Source organism: Macaca thibetana, chromosome 1 (assembly GCF_024542745.1).
Source record: "Macaca thibetana thibetana isolate TM-01 chromosome 1, ASM2454274v1, whole genome shotgun sequence".
Lineage (NCBI taxonomy): Eukaryota > Metazoa > Chordata > Mammalia > Primates > Cercopithecidae > Macaca > Macaca thibetana.
The window spans coordinates 5164303-5182692 of NC_065578.1; the positions used below are offsets into that span (position 1 = coordinate 5164303).

General features: G+C 56.6%; 1 protein-coding gene across 3 annotated transcripts in view; it reads left to right on the forward strand.

The window, feature by feature from the left end:
* Positions 1 to 18390, forward strand: part of KCNAB2 (potassium voltage-gated channel subfamily A regulatory beta subunit 2) — a 109661-nt gene that overhangs the window by 85383 nt on the left and 5888 nt on the right. For all 3 annotated transcript variants that reach the window (XM_050745206.1, XM_050745116.1, XM_050745286.1), the window contains 8 exons: positions 4900 to 4979; positions 7937 to 7981; positions 10131 to 10175; positions 11639 to 11682; positions 13038 to 13124; positions 17028 to 17113; positions 17935 to 18055; positions 18134 to 18228. In XM_050745206.1, the coding sequence (XP_050601163.1) occupies positions 4900 to 4979; positions 7937 to 7981; positions 10131 to 10175; positions 11639 to 11682; positions 13038 to 13124; positions 17028 to 17113; positions 17935 to 18055; positions 18134 to 18228 (603 nt within the window). The remainder of the gene's footprint in view (positions 1 to 4899; positions 4980 to 7936; positions 7982 to 10130; positions 10176 to 11638; positions 11683 to 13037; positions 13125 to 17027; positions 17114 to 17934; positions 18056 to 18133; positions 18229 to 18390) is intronic.

Consider the following 18390-nt stretch of genomic DNA (forward strand, 5'->3'; position numbering starts at 1 on the left):
TCCAGCTATCTGCACGCCCTCGGAGGTCTGTGATGACCACAGGTTTCTGTGATTGGTCGGGCTTTCCTCCCCGGCGGGAACCAGGCGTGCCCAGGGCCACTGTGCTCTGGCGTGGAGAGCGCCGAGCCCTTTGTTCTCGTCTGTGAGCAGGAGTGGGAGGCCTCCAGTGGGCAGAGCAGAGCCAGGAGCAGCCAGGTCCCCGCCTCAGGCTTGCGGAGCCCCTGCTTATCACCAGCGTCCTGCCTGCTCCCAGCCTCTTCCCAGTCACTCTCTTTCTAGAGAGGACGCTTTCTCCAGTGGTCAAACGTGCTGTGGAGAGGGTGTGCGCTGCCTGTGGCTGGTGTAACAAATAGCCACCAATGCGCGGCTGAAAACAGCAGCAACGTATTCTCTCACGGCCCTGGGGGCCAGAGATCCAAACTCCGTAGCCCTAAACCTAAGTCCAGGAGTCAGCCAGGCCGGGCGCCCTTCTCCAGGCTAGGACCCTTCCAGGCCTCTTCAGCGTCCGGCGCTGCTGGTCGTCCTTGACTTGTGCCCACATCCTCCAGTCTCTGACCCTGTGGACACTCTCCCTCCTTCTCTTCTGTCTGTCAAGTCTCCATCTGTCTCGTCCTCATACGGTCACCTGTGATGGCACTGAGGGCCCACTTAGCTAAGCCAGGACATTCTCCCCATCGCAGAGTACTCACGTTAATCCCATCTGCAAAGTCCCCGTCTCTACCTAAGGTCACATTCCCAGGTTCCAGGGACCTGATACCTTTGGAGAACCATTATTTAGTTGACTGCAGAGAAGAAAGTGGAAAAAGGAGGGCAGGGGGGCGGGGGTCCTGACGACAGGGCAGTCGGGAAGCAGAAGCGAACAAGGAAGCCACATGGTGGTCCAGAGAAAGAGCCTTCCGGGGGCCGAGGGGACAGCCAAGGCCAAGCCCTAAGGTCAAGTGTTGGGGAGAAGGGGGTTCAGGGGATAGAGTCGGGGGTCAGGGTGCAGATCTGGTGGGGACTTTGGCTTTGACCCTCTGTGAGATGGAAGCCCCTGGAGGGCTTTTGCATGGAGGAAATTTGACCTGATTTAAAAGGTCTGCCAAGGCTCGCCCTGGCTGCTGCACTGGGAATAGCCAGTCATGAGGGTGTCTCGAAGTTCAGCGTGTGCACGATCCGATGCACTTAGAAGGCACATCCCGATGTGGCAGGGCTGTCATGGAGCCTGGGAGGCCGCATTTCTGATCTCATGCTGATGCTGGCCTACGGTCCACGCTTTGCCTGGGGCAGGTGCAGAGAGAGAAGATGGAAGCAGAGAGCTAGGAGGCTATTGTGAGAAACCAGCCAAGAGCCGCTGGAGGCTCAGAGCAGGGTGGGCACAGTGGAGGTGGGGAGAGGGGTCGGATTCTGGACTAATTTGCTGGGAAGCCACAGCAGTGGCTGAACTTCATGCTCCAGTGATGGAAGGATTAGTCAAGGAGGGCTCCCCGGGGTTTGACCTGAGCGCGGGTGAGTGAGACCTCAGAGGAGCTGATGCTGCTGAGGGCTGCCTCCCTGGCCCACACCAGCCCCAGGGCCTGGAGTGCCCTCCCCGACCCACTCTCCCCTTGCCTGCCTGACAAACTCCTAAACACCCTTCAAAACCCAGTCTTTGTCTGGCACACTTTGGGAGGCTGAGGCGGGCAGATCACTTAAGGTCAGGAGTTCGAGACCAGCCTGGCCAACATGGTGAAACCTTGTCTCTACTAAAAATACAAAAATTAGCCGGGCTTGGTGGCATGTGCCTGTAGTCCCAGCTACTCGGGAGACTGAAGCAGGAGAATCTTTTGAACCCAGGAGGCAAAGGTTGCAGTGAGCCAGGATCATGCCACTGCACTCCAGCCTGGGCAACAAAATGAGACTCCATCTCCAAAAAAAAAAAAAAAAACAACAACAACACCCAGTCTTGGACATTCTGGACACGTGCCACCCCTTGGATGAATGTTGAACCTTGAGGACATTACGCTCATTGAAACAAGCCACAAAAAGGACAGAGGGTGTGACTGCATTTGTCTAAGGTTCCTAGAGTAGTTAAATTCATAAATACCAGAGATTGGTGGGTGCTGGGACTGGGGGCAGGGAGCAGGGACGGGGAGTTACTGTTCAATGGGTACAGAGTTTCAGTTTAGGAACATGACAGGGAGATGGATGGTGGTGATGGTTACACAACTATGCGAATGTACTTACTGGCACTGAACTACGCTTGAAAAGGGTTAAAATAGGCCGGGCGCGGTGGCTCAAGCCTGTAATCCCAGCACTTTGGGAGGCCGAGACGGGCGGATCACGAGGTCAGGAGATCGAGACCATCCTGGCTGACACGGTGAAACCCCGTCTCTACTAAAAAAAAAAATACAAAAACTTAGCCGGGCGAGGTAGCGGGCGCCTGTAGTCCCAGCTGCTCGGGAGGCTGAGGCAGGAGAATGGCGTAAACCCGGGAGGCGGAGCTTGCAGTGAGCTGAGATCCGGCCACTGCACTCCAGCCTGGGTGACAGAGCGAGACTCCGTCTCAAAAAAAAAAAGAAAAGGGTTAAAATAGTAAATTTCATTATATGTATTTTACCACAACTTTAAAAATTCTCTTTGATAAATGCAGTAATGTTTTAATTAAACAAAAAGAATGAAAGGGATCTTCATGAGCAGATGTGGATTGGTTTCTAGGACGTATTGTGAGTGAAAAAATCAAAGTGCAGAAACACATGGGTAGTGTACCAGCCCTCCTGGAAGAAAGATGGGGGAGAAGAAAATACACGTGTCTGAAATACAAAAACGGAAAACGGAGCCCTGGGTCCCCTCCTCTGAGAAGCCCTGGCAGGAGCGCGAGTGCCCTAACCACAGGCTTAGCCCCGTCGGAGCCCGGCACACCGTGCCCTCCTGGGCTCTCTCCTCCTGGGCCTGGTTGTGGGAGGCATCCGGGAAGAGTCAGGAGGAAGACGAGGAGGAAGCAGTGAGCAGGTGAACAAGCCGCCCCTCTGTCCCTGCTGGAGCCCTGGTGCTGGGAAGCAAAGTGCTAGAGGTGGGGACAGATTCCTGGGCGCTCCCTCAGTGGCTGCATCCGGGAGGAGGAGGCTGGAGGGGCAGAAGCAGATCCCTCTGGCAGTGGATGCATTTGATACCTCAGGGCAGTTGAGCTGCAGCAGGAAGACAGCAATGGAGCCCCAGCAGGTGGGTCCTGAAAACCGACGGCCTCCACCCCTGGGCTTCCTGACTCAAATCACAGCCGCTAACTCACCGGGGCTCAGCTTTGGCTGCGTGCATTTCAGTGTCTGAGATGTTTGGGGATGACTGCCAACGTCGCCAGGCTGCCGGCCAGATTTCCATACACCCCCCACCCACAAACATGCGGCCTTTCTGGCTTCCCCTGAGAAGATGGCAGATCTCTAGCACCAGGCCCGCCTTCCCACGTGCAGCATTTGGGCATGGGCCTTCTCCCATGGGTGCCCCCCTGTGGTGGCTACCCCGCAATCCTCACAGGACACTGTCCTCACTCTCCACACCTCCTGGCCACGAGGGTTTCTGAGCTGAGAAAGGAGAGACGCAGCCCTGTGAAGCTGCCCCTGGCGGGTTTTCTGTGCTACGGTGTTTGAGCGTATTAAGAATTATTCACCCACACTCCAGCTTGCTGTCAGAGAGGCCCGGTGCTCTGAGCTGCACCCGGGGAAGTGTGACACTCAGAGGGAAGCAGCCCTGTCCGAGGGCCACCAGCTCAGGGGCACCTGTCTCTCCGGCCTCTTGGAGGGAGCTGTCACTTGCAGAGGGGCTCCCCTGGCTCCATGAGTCCCACCTCACGACCAGTTCTTTGCTCATGGAGCACAGTCGCATCCTGATAGCAGCCACGGAGCAAAGTCTGACGGACGGCGGCCCGTTTAGCTCGAGCGGGCATTCATCGATCTTGCCCACGAGGCAGCCACCACTACAGCAGTGTCGCTCGGGGCCGGGAACATGTGCCATTGGAGAAACACTGGCCAAGAGGCTGGAATGGATGTCGCCCGCCATGCACCAGCTGTGGGGCGTCAGTTGCTCTATCTACAAAAATAACAATTCAGTCCTCATGTGCAGGTGCTGGGAAAGATTCAATGAGATACAACTGAATACCCAGCCCTGGCTTTAAGGACATGGACTCATCCCAGCAACTTCCACAGAGCCCCTGCTGGGGACTGCCTTGGTTTCCTAGGACTGCTGTAACAAAGTAACAAACCTGGGGAACTGAAACAACAGACCCATATTCTGTCACCTTCTGGAGGCCAGAGGCGGGATACCAAGGTGTCGGCAGGGCCAGGTTCCCTGCAAAGGCTCTGGGGGAGGGTCCGCCCCATGCCTCTTCCAGCTCCTGGGGGTTGCCCACAGTCCTTGGCTTGTAGACGTGTCACTCCGGTCTCTGCCTTCATAGTCTCATGGACTTCTGTGTCTGCATTTTCTCTTCTTGTAAATCACCAGTCACATGGGGTTTAGGAGCCACCCTAACACAGTACAACCTCATCTTCGCTAATTACATTCAAGAAGGCCCTATTCCCAAATGAGGTCACCTGTAAGCTTCTAAGTGGAGATGAATTCTGTGGGGATACTGTTCAACCCAGTACAGGTGCTAAGCCCTGTGATGACCCCACCTGATGGGGTCCCTGCTCTCAAGAAATTCACAGTCCTCGGCAGTTTCTTCTTTTCCTTTTGCCTTCTTTATTCTTCTCAGTGGGTTTGTTACTGACAGCTGCCTCCATCCCTGGCCTGTGGCAGGAGAGGGCAAGTAGAGAGCCCACAGGGGAGCCTGTCGAGCCCCGGGAGGCAGGGCCTAGACACAGTGAGGCCTCCCAGGCCAAGAGGGTGGTGCTCAAGAGCCTTTGAGCCCCACTCCTGGCTGGCAGGACAGTGCTGGTTTTCTCGTTTCAGATGGCAGAGCAGCTCATGACCTTGGCCTATGATAATGGCATCAACCTCTTCGATACAGCAGAAGTCTACGCAGCCGGCAAGTATGTGTCTTTTCGCGTGGGAAAAAGTGGTGCAGAATGCCTGGGCAGAGCCGGAGCTGCAGGGATTCCTGCCACTCACATTCCCGAGAGTGCTCACAAATGCACCTTGCGCCCTGCTTTCATTTTTAAACTCTGAATGGCTTTAGGAGGTATTATTTTCACGGGGCTGGAATTGCAGAACACTTGGACGCTGGTCACTTGCTAAACTCCCCATGGAGTCACCAGGGGGACCACAGTCCCTCCGGTGCCAAAGATGCTGTGCTGCGTGAGAGGCACGATTAAGCTGCTGTCCTGGGCTCTCTTGATGTGCCTGACATTTTGACATTTCATGTCTCACTAGTGCAATTAGGGCTGCAGGGCCTCAGAGCTAGGGAGGGCAGGCTCCGGCCGAGTGCTGTGGGGAGCATTTCCCATCTTGGCAGTGAACTTTCCTGCTCAATTATGTAAAAGCTCCGCCCTCTTCAGCCAGGCTGTTGGCTTCAGTTTTAAAGACTGGCTGTAATCAAATCATCCACTCTCCTGCATTGGGTTTCCAGAAGTCAGCTTTTGTTTGTGAAATCATTTGTTGGCCCTCTCTTCATCCTCCTTCTGCCCCCCTCCTGCCTGGGGCCAGCCAAGTTCCTGTCGTCCGGGCAGGCTGCAGGCCTGGGCTGCTGTGCACCGTAGCTGCTTGGCCCGCAGCTGTTTTGTGGGCCCTAGTGGGTTACCTGCAACTGCAGTGGGGCCCAGAGCACCTGACAGCAGGGAACCCAACTGAGCCCTACTCAAGTTCCCACCCAGAGCCTGGGGAGCACACAGCCCTGGGGGCTGCCGCTGGGCCCTCAAACTGCCTCCAGCCCCCATCTGCAGCCCTTTTGGCCCTCCTGATGGCACGGCCCCCTCCCGCCCCCTCCAGACTGGCAGCAGCTTCCCATCAAAGTGAACCGCTTTCCAGACAGATAAGCCCAGCAGAGGGATCTGAGGTCAAAAAGCCCAGTGCAGATGCCAAGCCAAGAGGCACCTCCCGTCCCGAGCCCCCACCTCTTCGCTGCCTGCTTTGGCCTGGGTTTTGTTGCCCAGAAGAATGTGTGGGAGGCAACTCTGCAGCCCCATGGATGGGGCCGGGCACACCCCATGTCACAGCAGCCACACTCCGTCCTCTGTCACTCGCAGTTTCCATGTTCCCCTGTTTAACTGGACACCCAGAGCTGGTGAGCTGGGCAAGTTCACTGGGTCTCCAGCAGCCACGGGCCTCTCAGAAGCCACTTGCCGGAAGGCCGGGGAGTCAGGGAGCAGCTTCCCCTCGGGTCGCCATTTCTGTGGGATCCCCTGCCCCTCTGCTCCTGGGCCAGCCACTGCGGTCCCTCAGTCCAGCTCAGAGCTGAGCCTCCGGTGGACACCCATCAGTGCCCTCACAGAGGACCTGGGCGCTGCGTGCCAGGGATAGGCAGGAAGAAACTGCTTTGGGGAGTTCGGGGGAGGCCGAGAGGCAGCTCGCAGGAGGCCAAACCCTTATCTTCCCGAGGCCTCCTGCTTCTTCTGACACTAATTTGCATACTTCTCGGAGAGCTACAGGATTTCTGTGTCCCGCGAACAGGTGTGAGTCCTACCAAATTCACAGCCAGAGCCACAAGCCACAGGCTTAGGTAACTCACTGTCTGCTGCTCCTCTGCCCCCGGGATCACTGCCAGCTTTTCTCTCTTCCTCCTCCTTTCCTGATCCTTCATTCGACAAATCAGGGACCAAGGAATAAAAGGAAGAGGCCTAGGGCTGAGTGAATTTTCTGTGCGTCTTGACCATAAATGAGGAGCATTCAGAGCGCATGCTAAACAGCTTGCAAATCAGAGCCCATTATTTCTGAGTGGATGACTCAGGCGCTTTTATAATTGGAATGTAGCACAGAGTATGGATCATTCTCCGTCTGTTGTTTTGCTCAGAAACATTTTGCTACAAGCAGAAAGTTCTTCAAAGTTAATCCAGTGCTGCAGTGCCAGGCGAGGCTACAATGGCCGCCCATGCCCCCAGCTGGCCTGAGTTTGGTGCAGGACCCGGAGTGATGCCAAACAGGACAGACAGTGGTCTGCCCAGCATCTGACTCTCTGCCGTTCAACGCAGGAAATGAGAGGGACACGTGCACCCACACACGTGCACCCATGTACACACACACACATACACAAGCATGCACATCTGCTGGAAATCCAGCCCTTGACCCTGAGTACATGTTGATTGTCTCTCAAAACAGAAGATGTACTTGATGAATAATTTACCTTTAAAAAAAGATACTTGGCCGGGCACGGTGGCTCATGCCTGTAGTCCCAGCGCTTTGGGAGGCCAAGGTGGGTGGATCACTCGAGGTCAGGAGTTCGAGACCAGCCTGGCCAACATGGTGAGACCCCATCTCTACTAAAAATACAAAAATTAGCTGGACGTGGTGGCGTGTGCCTATAGTCCCAGCTACTCGGGAGGCTGAGGCAGGAGAATCTCTTGAACCCAAGAGACAGAGGTTGCAGAGAGCCGAGATCTCGCCACTGCACTCCAGCTTGGGTGACAGAGCAAGACTCTCTCAAAAAAAAAAAAAAAGCAAGATACTTGTGTGGAAATTTTGCCCACCTAATGTTGCCAGGCATTTTCCCTTGTGAATTTTCAGCTGACTAGGAAATGGGATGCTGGCCTTGCCAAGCTCGACAGCAGCTCCTTCCTTCTCTGTGAGAGCTGGGGCCGCCACTGCTTAGACATGCGTCTGCAGGGGAACATGCCACAGCCATCCTAGTGGGGAGCAGTAACACAGCTGCTCCCGCCCCCTCGGGCCAGCCCTCTCTCTCTGGAATGAGCTACTGAGCCAAGGCGGGTGTTAACAGCCTGGCTCTCTGGCCCCAATGGCATTTTCACAGAGGGAACCAAGTGGCCAGTGGCCACAGTGGGTCTGGGTTTGATTTTTCTGTTTGGCCGTGATGAGATCTCGGTGTCTTGTTTTGCAGGGCTGAAGTGGTACTGGGAAACATCATTAAGAAGAAAGGATGGAGGTAAGGACCCTGCTCTCTGCGGTCTGTCCCTGGGGTGGGTGTGGGCGAACTATCCCAGGGTCAGCCTCATCAGCCCATTGTGCAGTGTTATAAGGCCTGCAAGTCTTCACATTTTTCTTGCTGGGAAGTGGAGAGGAAAATTCAGTTCTCCAAGAGGAGGAGGTGACTCCGCTTGAGAAAAAAGTTGAAGGGAGGCTGAATACACTGTGTACCCCCACCCTAGCGTGCCCACTCCGCCTGTCCCAACTCAGCCACAGAGACCCAGAGCACTAGGGTCCCTGCTTGCAAAGTGTCAGGCCAAAAAGAGCTCGGCGTGAGAACGGGCCTGGGTACAGCAGAGGGGTGCTGCTACAGATGGGGGTGCAAAGCCCTTTCACCTCTTTGGCTGGAGCACTTAGGGTCAGGGAAGCCAGGGGGCCAGAGATGGGAGTGGCTCAGAGAGTCTGGGGACCCCGGGGTTGGATCCCACCCTGCACCTTGTCCACGGGACCTTCGCGGCGTCTCAACCTCTCCGGAGCTCACTGTTCCCATCTGTAAGGGTGTGTGTAGGGGACCTTCCCGGCAGGGCTATCCTGAGGGTCAGTGGCCCCAAGTCTGTAAATTACCCACCACCCAGCTCAGGGCAGGACGTGTCACACTCGCCTGGGAAGTGGTCCCCTCCAGCATAGACTGGGGAGCGGTCCCTGGGTGTGATGGGGCCCAAAGGTCACAGATCGGGGGCCATCCACCCTTCTCTCCCAGGAGCCTGTGGGCCTTTCCCAGGCCAAGGTCCTCACCCACCTTGGGACCATTCGGGCTGAGCACTTGCCTACATGTTGGGACTCCCCAGACCCCTGGACACAGCTTTATCTGAAGGTGCTGACAAGCCCCAGGGCCCTGTTTCTTAATAAATGTTTCTTTATTTTCAGAAACATGAGAAGCAGTTATAAAGTTGGGCTCCCTCCTCCCTCCCCTCCCAGTGCCGCTCAGAATCCCAGTGTCATTTGTTGAGAAGCCCCCACCCCCTCCCCCATGGATTCCTAACACCCCTTCCTCTTGCCCCATCAAATTTGTTTTTTGGCAACTCTAATCCCAAAAGAAATTCCTCCTCACCCTGTAATTAAAGGAAATTGCACATATTAGCAAATCCCCTGATCATGTCTTTGGCAAATGCGCATGGAGGTGGTGTGGGGTGGTCTCTCTTCCTGGAGGTGACGCTGCCCTTGCCAGAGCTCTGTGGCCAATGCTTCGGAGGCAAAGGAGGCCTCCTGCTCCAGCCTCCTGAGCTGCTTCCCTGAGCAGCCCGGGACCCGGGTGGGAAAGCAGCTCAGCCATGGGGAACCAGGAGGTCATTGTCACCCCCTGGGTGGGGAGTATTCCCTCCTCTGGGAGGGGTCAAGGTCAAATGTGGCCGGGAGGGGCCATCATTATCCCCCATCCCACCAGGACAAAGCCACTTGTATGGGCATTTGTCTCCTGTGGACTTAGAGCAGAAGAACGAATTACTTCCCTTTGCGCTGCTCAAGCCCAAATCCTCAAGGTTCTCTGCCTCAGCTACTCAAACCCAGAATCCCATTGGCCTGGCCACACTTGGGCTCCCTATACCTCCCCTCCCTCCCTAGGTGCCTCCCAAGTTACCCTGACCGGGCGGTCCCACGCAGATTTTCTGCAACAGGCATCACATTCTGTAGGGAATGTTGCAGAGAGCTTCCCTGGCTGCCTTCCACCCTCATCTTTCCATCCTCAACTCCTGCCAGATCCCCCCAGAGCCCACCCCTGCCCCTTGGCCCACACCGTGGCTCTTGCTGCTTCCTCTACCTGGACCAAATCCATGCACCCCTCGTATTCCCTGAGCCAGGCCCCCTCCCACATCCTGGGCGGAAGGCATCTCCTCCGGGCTCCGGTCACACTGGGTCCCCCACTGTCCAACTCCCACTGCCTGACTCACAGTTACTGCCTCGGTGGCTGCCTCCTGGCTCCATGAGGAGCCCACGCATCCAGGCTTGGCACGTGGTACACATCGAATGATAGGGAAGTGCCCATTTCATGCCCCGGGCTCCCAGGCGGGAGGGCTTTCAGGACCTCTGTGTGAGAGATGAGGATGTCGTGAATGAAGGACCCCCCAGGGGCCGGGCCCTATCACACCTCTTCGTTCTCTTCTTTCCCGCAGGCGGTCCAGCCTCGTCATCACCACCAAGATCTTCTGGGGCGGAAAGTAGGTGCAACAGCTGGCGATGCTTCCAGCCCTGGCCCAGCAGCCACGGTCCCACAGTCCCTAGAGACCCCTGACCTAGAAGGCTTCCGGGGTGGGGGGAGGACAGTCCTGCTTCAGAAAGGAGAGTGGTCGGGGTCTGTCCTGGTCAGGCCCCGGCCCAGTGCCACTTCCCGTCCCCAGCAGGGGCAGAGCTGACATTCTGCAGCCACCAGCTATGCCTGGTGCCCGTCCCTGTTAACGGACGTCAAATCCAGAAAAGTAGCTGTGGCTGAGTTTGCCTTTTACAAAAACCTCGCTTAACTTTTCTTTTTACTTACATGGATTATTTTTTCCTGGTCACTATGGTAACGTCATAAAAATTATGGAAAACACAGAAAATCTGTGAACTGCCCAAACCCCCAAACCACTCCAAATTCCCTGGGCTGCCTGTCGTCACCCGTGCAGGTCTCCAAGTGTCTAGCTCCGTAGTTTGTGGGCTGGACACACTTGGGCTCATAGGAATTATGACTATGATTCATTTTTTCTTTCTTTTATTTTTTATTTATTTTTATGTATTTTTTTGAGACAGGGTCTCGCTTTGTCGTCCAGGTTGGAATGCAGTGGCACGATCACGGCTTACTGTAGCTTCAAACTCCTGGGCTTGAGCGCTCTTCCCACCTCAGCCTACAGGCATGTTGGCCACCATACCTGACTAATTTGTCCTTTTTCTTTCTTCTTTTTTTTTTTTTTTTTTTTTTGGAGACAGGGTCTCACTTTGTCACCTAGGCTGGAGTACAGTGGCGTAGTCCCAGCTCACTGCAGCCTCAGCCTCCTGGTTCAAGTGACTCTCCTGCCTCAAGTAGCTGGCTCTACGGGCACATGCCACCATGCCCAGCAATTTTTGTATATATATATATTTTGTAGAGATAGGGTTTCATCATGTTGTCCAGGCTGGTCTCAAACTCCTAAACTCAAGTAATCTGCCCACCTGAGCTTCCCAAAGCACTAGGATTGCAGGTGTGAGCCACCACGCCTGGCCTTAATTTGTCCTTTTATAAGATATGGGGTCTCACTATATTGCCCAGGCTGGTCTTGAACTCCTGGACTCAAGTGATCCTCCTGCCTTAGCCTCCCAAAGTGCTGGGATTACAGGCATGAGCCACTGTGCCCAGCCTGATTTGTTCTTAATTTAAAAAATAAAAATAAAAAGTCCAAATCAAACACACGGGTTAGGTTGAAAACCAAAAGCTGCCTTTCCCCTGCTGCCACCCGCCTCCCCTCTGAGCCCTGTGACCAGGCCTGCCGCGGGCCTCTGGGAGTTCAGCCCTGCAGCCTCGGGTACCTACCCCCAAAGTGGAATCCGACCCCACACGGCATTTGCTGACCCCGTTTTTGCGCCTAACATTGCATCATAAACGTTTCCTGGGAGGGGCCAGGGTGCCGAAACCGCTGGCAACATCACACATGGTCGGCCTGTTTTCCAGGGCAGAGACGGAGCGGGGCCTGTCCAGGAAGCACATAATCGAAGGTGAGGACGCACTCAGGCACCTCAGGGCCCCCACACCTGTGGGATTGTCCTCGGAGGCCAAAGTGAAAGCAGCACAGAGCCTGACCCCCCAAGTTACCCAACCAAGGGCCCCATCCCGGGGCACCCGGTGCTCTGGCCTGACCCTCTCCTTCCACCCGGGCAGCACAGGGGGACCCTGCAGGGAACAAGGGCGCCCGGTGGCTGAGCACAGACCACAGACCACAGACCAGCCTGGGTTTCAATCCGGGTTCGGCCCCGCACGGGCTGAGTGGGGGAGCACCCTGCCCCACGCCTCTGCCACAGTATCTGTGCAATAGGGACAGTAAGAGTGCACCCGGCGAGGGTGGCTGGGATGCCCACAGCGCCCAGGAGAAGGTGCATGCCACACAGCCCGGGGCTCAGCATTCGCGGGCACCGGAGCAAGGCACCGGGCTGTCTGGCTCTTGCTGTATTTTTATTGTCTTCATGCCTTCCCTATCTGTGTTCATTTTCTTCAAGATAATAGATCATTCCATTGAAAATCACCTAGGGGGCCAGCCACCCGCTCCCCGTCCTGCCCACCCCAACCCAGTGTTTCACTCTGCCAGCTGTGTGTCCTGAGCTGCTCTAAGCACGAGCGGGTGGCTTGGGCGTTTTAGACACTATTGCCATTGTTTTTGTTTTTGTTTTTGAGATGGAGTTTTGCTCTTGTCGCCCAGGCTGGAGTGCAGTGACACGATCTTGGCTCACTGCAACCTCCGCCTCCTGGGTTCAAGCGATTCTCCTGCCTCAGCCTCCTGAATACCTGGGATTACAGGTGCCCGCCACCATGCCTGGTTAATTTTTTTTTTTTTTTTTTTTTTTATTTTTAGTAGAGACAGGGTTTCACTATGTTGGTCAGGCTGGTCTTGAACTCCTGACCTCAAGTGATCCACCCGCCTTGGCCCCCCAGAGTGCTGGGATTACAGGCATGGGCCACCATGCCTGGCCACAGACAGTATTGCTTTTGATGGGATGGGCAGCCAGTGTAACCCTCCCTCCACGTGTGATGGATATCGTGATCCCCCTGTTGTAACACAGACTGACCTCAGAGGAGGGCATGTTGTCTGGGGGAGGAGGCGCTTCCCCTTCATTTAGTCAAGGACATGTGGCCTGTGGTCCCCCGACATCCTCCTGAAGGAGAGACTCCCCCCACTCCCTGTGGGATGTGCCCCCACCTCTGCCGTAGCATTTCACGACCTCCATCAGCTTCTGGAAGCTTCCAGATGCCAGGGGCCTCTTAGCCGTCTCTTGTTCCCCGAGCCGGGCATGGACAGGCCCAGGTGCCTGTGGAGATGCAGCCACAGCAGTGACGCTCCCACCCGGTCCTCCCCCAGGTCTGAAAGCTTCTCTGGAGCGACTGCAGCTGGAGTATGTGGACGTGGTGTTTGCCAACCGTCCGGACCCCAACACCCCGATGGAAGGTAAGTGGTCTGCGGCAGCGCCACCGGTCAGGCCTGGGTGGTGTCCGAAGGGTCTGAATCTGAGGTTGTAGAGACCACCAGCATGGGTCCTGCTGGGCACCCGGGTGAGCCGTGAGAGGAGGCCAGGTCCAGGGTGGGGGACAAGGGGGCAGGCCTCCCCTCAGTAGGGGTGAGCTCAGCCTCTGGCTGCCGACCCCCAGCCAAGTGCACCCGGCACCTCCAGGCTGAGTCCCTGTCCTCGCTTTGGACCCAGGCCGATCTGCCCTCCCAGTCAGAGCCACAGCAGAACCGTCCCCTCCCCGCTGCGGCTGTTTTGCAGCTAAGTGAAGCTGCAGTGTGGGGACCCCGACTGTGGTGTTCTCTCCAATCACGATCCATTGGGAAGCTTGGGGGGTCTTTTGTGCTCTGGGGAATAAATTACTACATAGAGGAGAAGAAACGTTCAGCCCTTTGAAAATCGGTTTTGGTTACTTTGGCGTTTTTTATTCTTTCTACTCCTGAGATCTCAGCCCCTCCGCTCGCCCGTCCTCCTGCTACAGGTGTCTTTCCACGTGTGCTTTGCTGCTTCAGGGACTTGAAAATTAAGTTGTGTTCCAGTGTTTTTTGTTTATTTGTTCATACACAGCACGCACGTGCGTGTGTTGTTATATTTTTTCCTTTTTAACTAAACGCGTGTTCTGCGCGGTGATTTGTGCCTCCCCGCTGTGCCTTCGTCGTGCCACTCCTCTCAGTGCTCCCAGCTATCAACTCTGGTCTCTTTAAATCTTTCTTTTATCACCAGGGGACCCATTTAGTTCCTCCAAGTCAAGGACATTCATCATAGAAGGTACACAGTGCCCCCAGCCTGACTATTGACTTCTGCGTCCAAGCTGCATTTTATGAGACAGTATTTTTATTTACATGATTCTTTCACCCCGTGACAAACTTCTCCATAAAATGCATAAAGAGGGGAAAGAGCGCCCTATGAGAACACCTTGCAAGTGAAGGAAAAGCAAAGTGGTGTTGGAGCCCCTCGCCCCCAGCCCTCCGCCCCCCGTCCCCTCGTTCCTCCTTCCTCCCGTGCATGGCCCCCACCCCTGGGCTTGCACTGCTGAGCTCTGCGGCGGCCGGGGGTCCTGTTGATCTGATGCTGTGATCCCCCCTGGAGCCTTGACCCTGGATGGTGCCATGGGAAGAGTTGGGGAAGACCAGGTTTCCACAAGGAACAAAGCCGTCAGGGACCCCAGAACACGCAGCCCTCCACCGAGTCTTAGCTCCTCCAGAGTTTGTGTTTGCTAAGCTCTTGTCTCTCCTGGAGGCAGAGATCACCTGGCTTGGCACGCTGCCCTGTCCACAGCACGCTGCTCCTCGGACAGCATGCTGGCTGCGTGTCCCCTCTCACCAGGAGGCCAAACCTCTCCATCAACATGGAGTCATTTTCCTCCTGAAAGAATAACCACAGGAGCTGAAACCAGGGGGCGGCCTCTGGCCACGCATGGTCTCTCTGCCCTCCCCACAGCTAAGGGCCCCAGGAACCCACCCCAAGGGCAGGCGTCGGTCTCCCTGGGCCCGGGCCCCCGTCTGCCAACTGGTGCTGCCACCTGACCCCCCATGTATTGTTTGTGATGCGGCAGGAGATGCCGTGGGTTTTGGCAGCAGCTAGAAGGATTCAGTCCTCCTACTTCTGTTCAACCGCATTAAATATGGAGGTGAAGGACAGTTGTCCCCTAATTGTCCCTGGGTCTGGGGCCACTGATACCACGCTTGGGCACAAGTGCAGGGTGCTCCCTCGCGTGGGCGCCCTGTCCAGCCTGCTTCTGCCCAGATCCTCCAGGGAGCCCAGGGGTCTTTGCCTCAGGACAGCCAGAGACTCCTGCCCCGTCAGCCCCATCTCCCCATCGTTGCATGGAAGGGGCGCTGCAGGGCAGCCTGCAGTTTCACTGGCTGGGACCTTGGGGACCTGAGACAGCTGCCGAGAAGGGAGAGCGAGGGAACAGGGCTGGCCGTGGGGGCCTTGGCTTCCCTCTGTCTAGCAATGTCTAGCATGTGGACCTAAGCCTTGGCTGAAAAGAACCGGGTACTGATGCTGCATGTTCACAGGTGCCCCGAGAGTGTTTCTAAAAAACCACAAGGCCGGCCAGGCCAGGACCCGGACCTGGGTAGGATGTAGTCAGAGATTCTCCTGGGACCCTCTGGGTTCTCCTGAAACTTTCCCAACCAGGCACTTCCTGCGGGTCTGTCGGTGTTGGCAGTTAAAGCAGGTGGCCCAGGGAGGTGGCCCGGAGAGTTCAGACTCCCTCCCAGATCTCACCCCCAGGAGGGGACGGAGAGGATTCCCAGGAGCCACAACCTCTGACCTTGGAAGGAAGCAGAGAGCAGGGCTGGGCCTGCAAGCGCCGAAGCCAAGGGTGGTTTGCCAGGGGTCCTGGGTGAGTCTGCCGAGACCACCGCTCCAGAAACTCCATGGCCTCAGCTCTAGCCTTCAGGAGGCCCCAGGTTCTGCTCAGGGTGGACCTCAATAAAGGGGTGCTCAGGGAGCGACCCCCAAAACAGAAGGGGATGGGAAGCCAGCGCTGCCACTTTGTGGCCTCGTTGCCATTCCGAGGTGGAGCCTGCAGAACAAACCCAGCACATTCCGTCCTTCCTTCCTTCCCGACGGGCCCACTCCCAGCATTTTCAGGACCTCAGCTTCCACGCAACATGGGCAAAGGACAAGCAGGCACTTAGGGAGAGCCGGGGCTTTTCCAGGGTCAACGTCGTTGCTGTGTTTAGAAACACTTGCACTCCCACTCACTCCCACACTGCCTTTGGCGGTCGAACTTGCAAGCACTGTATCCGACCCGTGAGAAGCCTAGCGCCATAGTCCCTCGCCCGGCAAAGCTAAGAGGCTTCTGAAATTTGAAATTTTGAGGCCAAGTTCTGTTTTTAACATCACAACATCCCCATGAGGCTGAGAGGGAGCTACGACTGGCAGATGGTTATGTCTCAAAAACATTTTTGAATACTGGGAAGAATCCGCTGTCACTGGGGTGAGGGTCCTTCCTCTCTTCTTTAGAAGGCCAGCGTGGAGTCTCTGCGATTTCGTCCTCAGGCCTTAGGAGTCTCTGCCATCCATGATTCAGGTCGTTCCCAGGGCTTGTGGAGCCTCAGAACTGTCCTACTCCAGGCCTGGGCCCCTTACAGGAGCAGCACCCAGACCCCTGTGGCCCTGGGACCACCCCTTGCCGGGGAACAGGCGGGCTGGGACTCTGGCCTGGTGCTGGGCTGGTTTGAGAACCTGGGCCATGGTCTCACAAGGCTTTCCACGCCCACTTCTCAGTCTCCTGGACATGAGAGGAAACATGAGCTCAGCCCCAAAGCCCTATTCTCTGGGACCATACAGTGTCCCAGGTCCTGCCACATCTCCTTATCCAGCCCACTCTCTGTTCCAATGAGACTTTGGAATAGCCCGAAGTAGGAGACCAGAAATGCAAAAACACGTGTCCCTCCTGCCGCCAATCTGACTGTAACTTTCATGCATTCACCTGGTCCTTCCTGAGTGATCGGGGCCCTCGAATCTTCCCCAGACCAGAGAACCCCCAGTTCTAGAGTCCGGAGCCAGAGCCACATTCTTTGACGTCCCCTCTAATCTGCCATAGAAACATCACGGTCCATCCATAACCCATTTTTCAGCATTTCCATAGGCCTGTAACCAGTCGGGGAAATTGTTTTCACAATCTTCTAGGATTGTGGTTCACTTTTCTCTCTCATCCCAAAAAACCCCTCCCACCCCCAACTTCGGAGCCAGGAAGTACACTGCTTGCAAGACATCTTCGCAGCCCCTGTCCCTCCTCCCAGCGTCCCGCCTGTATACACAGAATGTCCCGAGGCTGGCCCTGAGCCCCGGCCGCCCCCCACCTGCGGTTTCCCCTTCTCTCACGACAGAGACGGTCCGCGCCATGACCCACGTCATCAACCAGGGGATGGCCATGTACTGGGGCACGTCACGCTGGAGCTCCATGGAGATCATGGTATGGCGGCTGCGAGGCGTGTGTGTGTCCAGGCACAGGCTCCCGGCACAGGCTGCATATGGAGACCCCAAGGCTCTGGCGGGGTCTGTGCCTTTGGTCCCAACTGCACCGATGCCTGGGTGCTAAGGGAGGGACAGGATGGTGTTATGTCTGCAGGCCTTGCAGACGGCGATTCCGCATGGATCCCAGTGCTGTGTGGCCCTGGACAAATGGCTTAACCTCTCTGAGCTTGTTTACCCACCTGTAGAACACGCCTGCTAGGCAAGTCCTCACGGGGCCATTCTGAGGAATCCCCGAAAGAGCCAGTGTGAGCTCTTAGCAGATGCCCTGGAGCTCAGCCAGCACTCCGGGGTGATAACACCATCAGCCATTTCCACTGGGCTCCTAGGACGTGCCCAGTGCTGTCAGGTTCAAGGGTTTCACAGGGACCCTCTCACATGCAATCCTCACAGTGCCTTTACCAGGTGAGTGCCGCAGGCAGCCCATTTTTCAGATGTGGACACTGCGGCACAGAGAGGTTCAGTAACATGCCAACGTCACACAGCTTGGGCCAAGATTAACGTGCAGGCTGTGTGGTTCAGAGCCTGGGGTGCTCATAACTGGACCCTCTGGCCTGGGGGTCCCACCACCCACCCCCTTTTCCCAGCTCACCAGGGCCTCGCTGGCTCCCAGGGAAGCTATGAGTGTGAGCGGTGGGAAGCCCGGGCTGCAGCTGCTGGGCCCGCCTGCTCCGGGGACACCTTGGTGCCCTCTCCCTGGCTGCCCGGCACCCCCCACCTGCTCACGGGCAAGGCCTTCGGGGCCCCTTTCTGCCTTCCCAGGAGGCCTACTCGGTGGCCCGGCAGTTCAACCTGACGCCGCCCATCTGCGAGCAGGCTGAGTACCACATGTTCCAGCGCGAGAAGGTGGAGGTGCAGCTGCCGGAGCTGTTCCACAAGATAGGTGGGCACCCTCGGGCCCCTCGCCCCGCCCCCACCCCCTTGGGCCCAGGGCTTGACTCCACCTGCTTTTCGTCTTCAGGAGTGGGCGCCATGACCTGGTCGCCTCTGGCCTGTGGCATTGTTTCCGGCAAGTACGACAGTGGCATCCCACCCTACTCAAGAGCCTCTTTGAAGGTGAAGGGACAGCCTGGGGGGAGGGACGGGCAGGGACAGGCATTTTAGAGGGGTGGGACCTTTGGGCCGGCTGCTTTGGTGCTGGCCCGGGGTTCCAGGGGCCACAGCTGCTCCCACCTCGGTCTGCGGGGGGCGGGCTCCTTGGCGTGAGAACATGGAGCC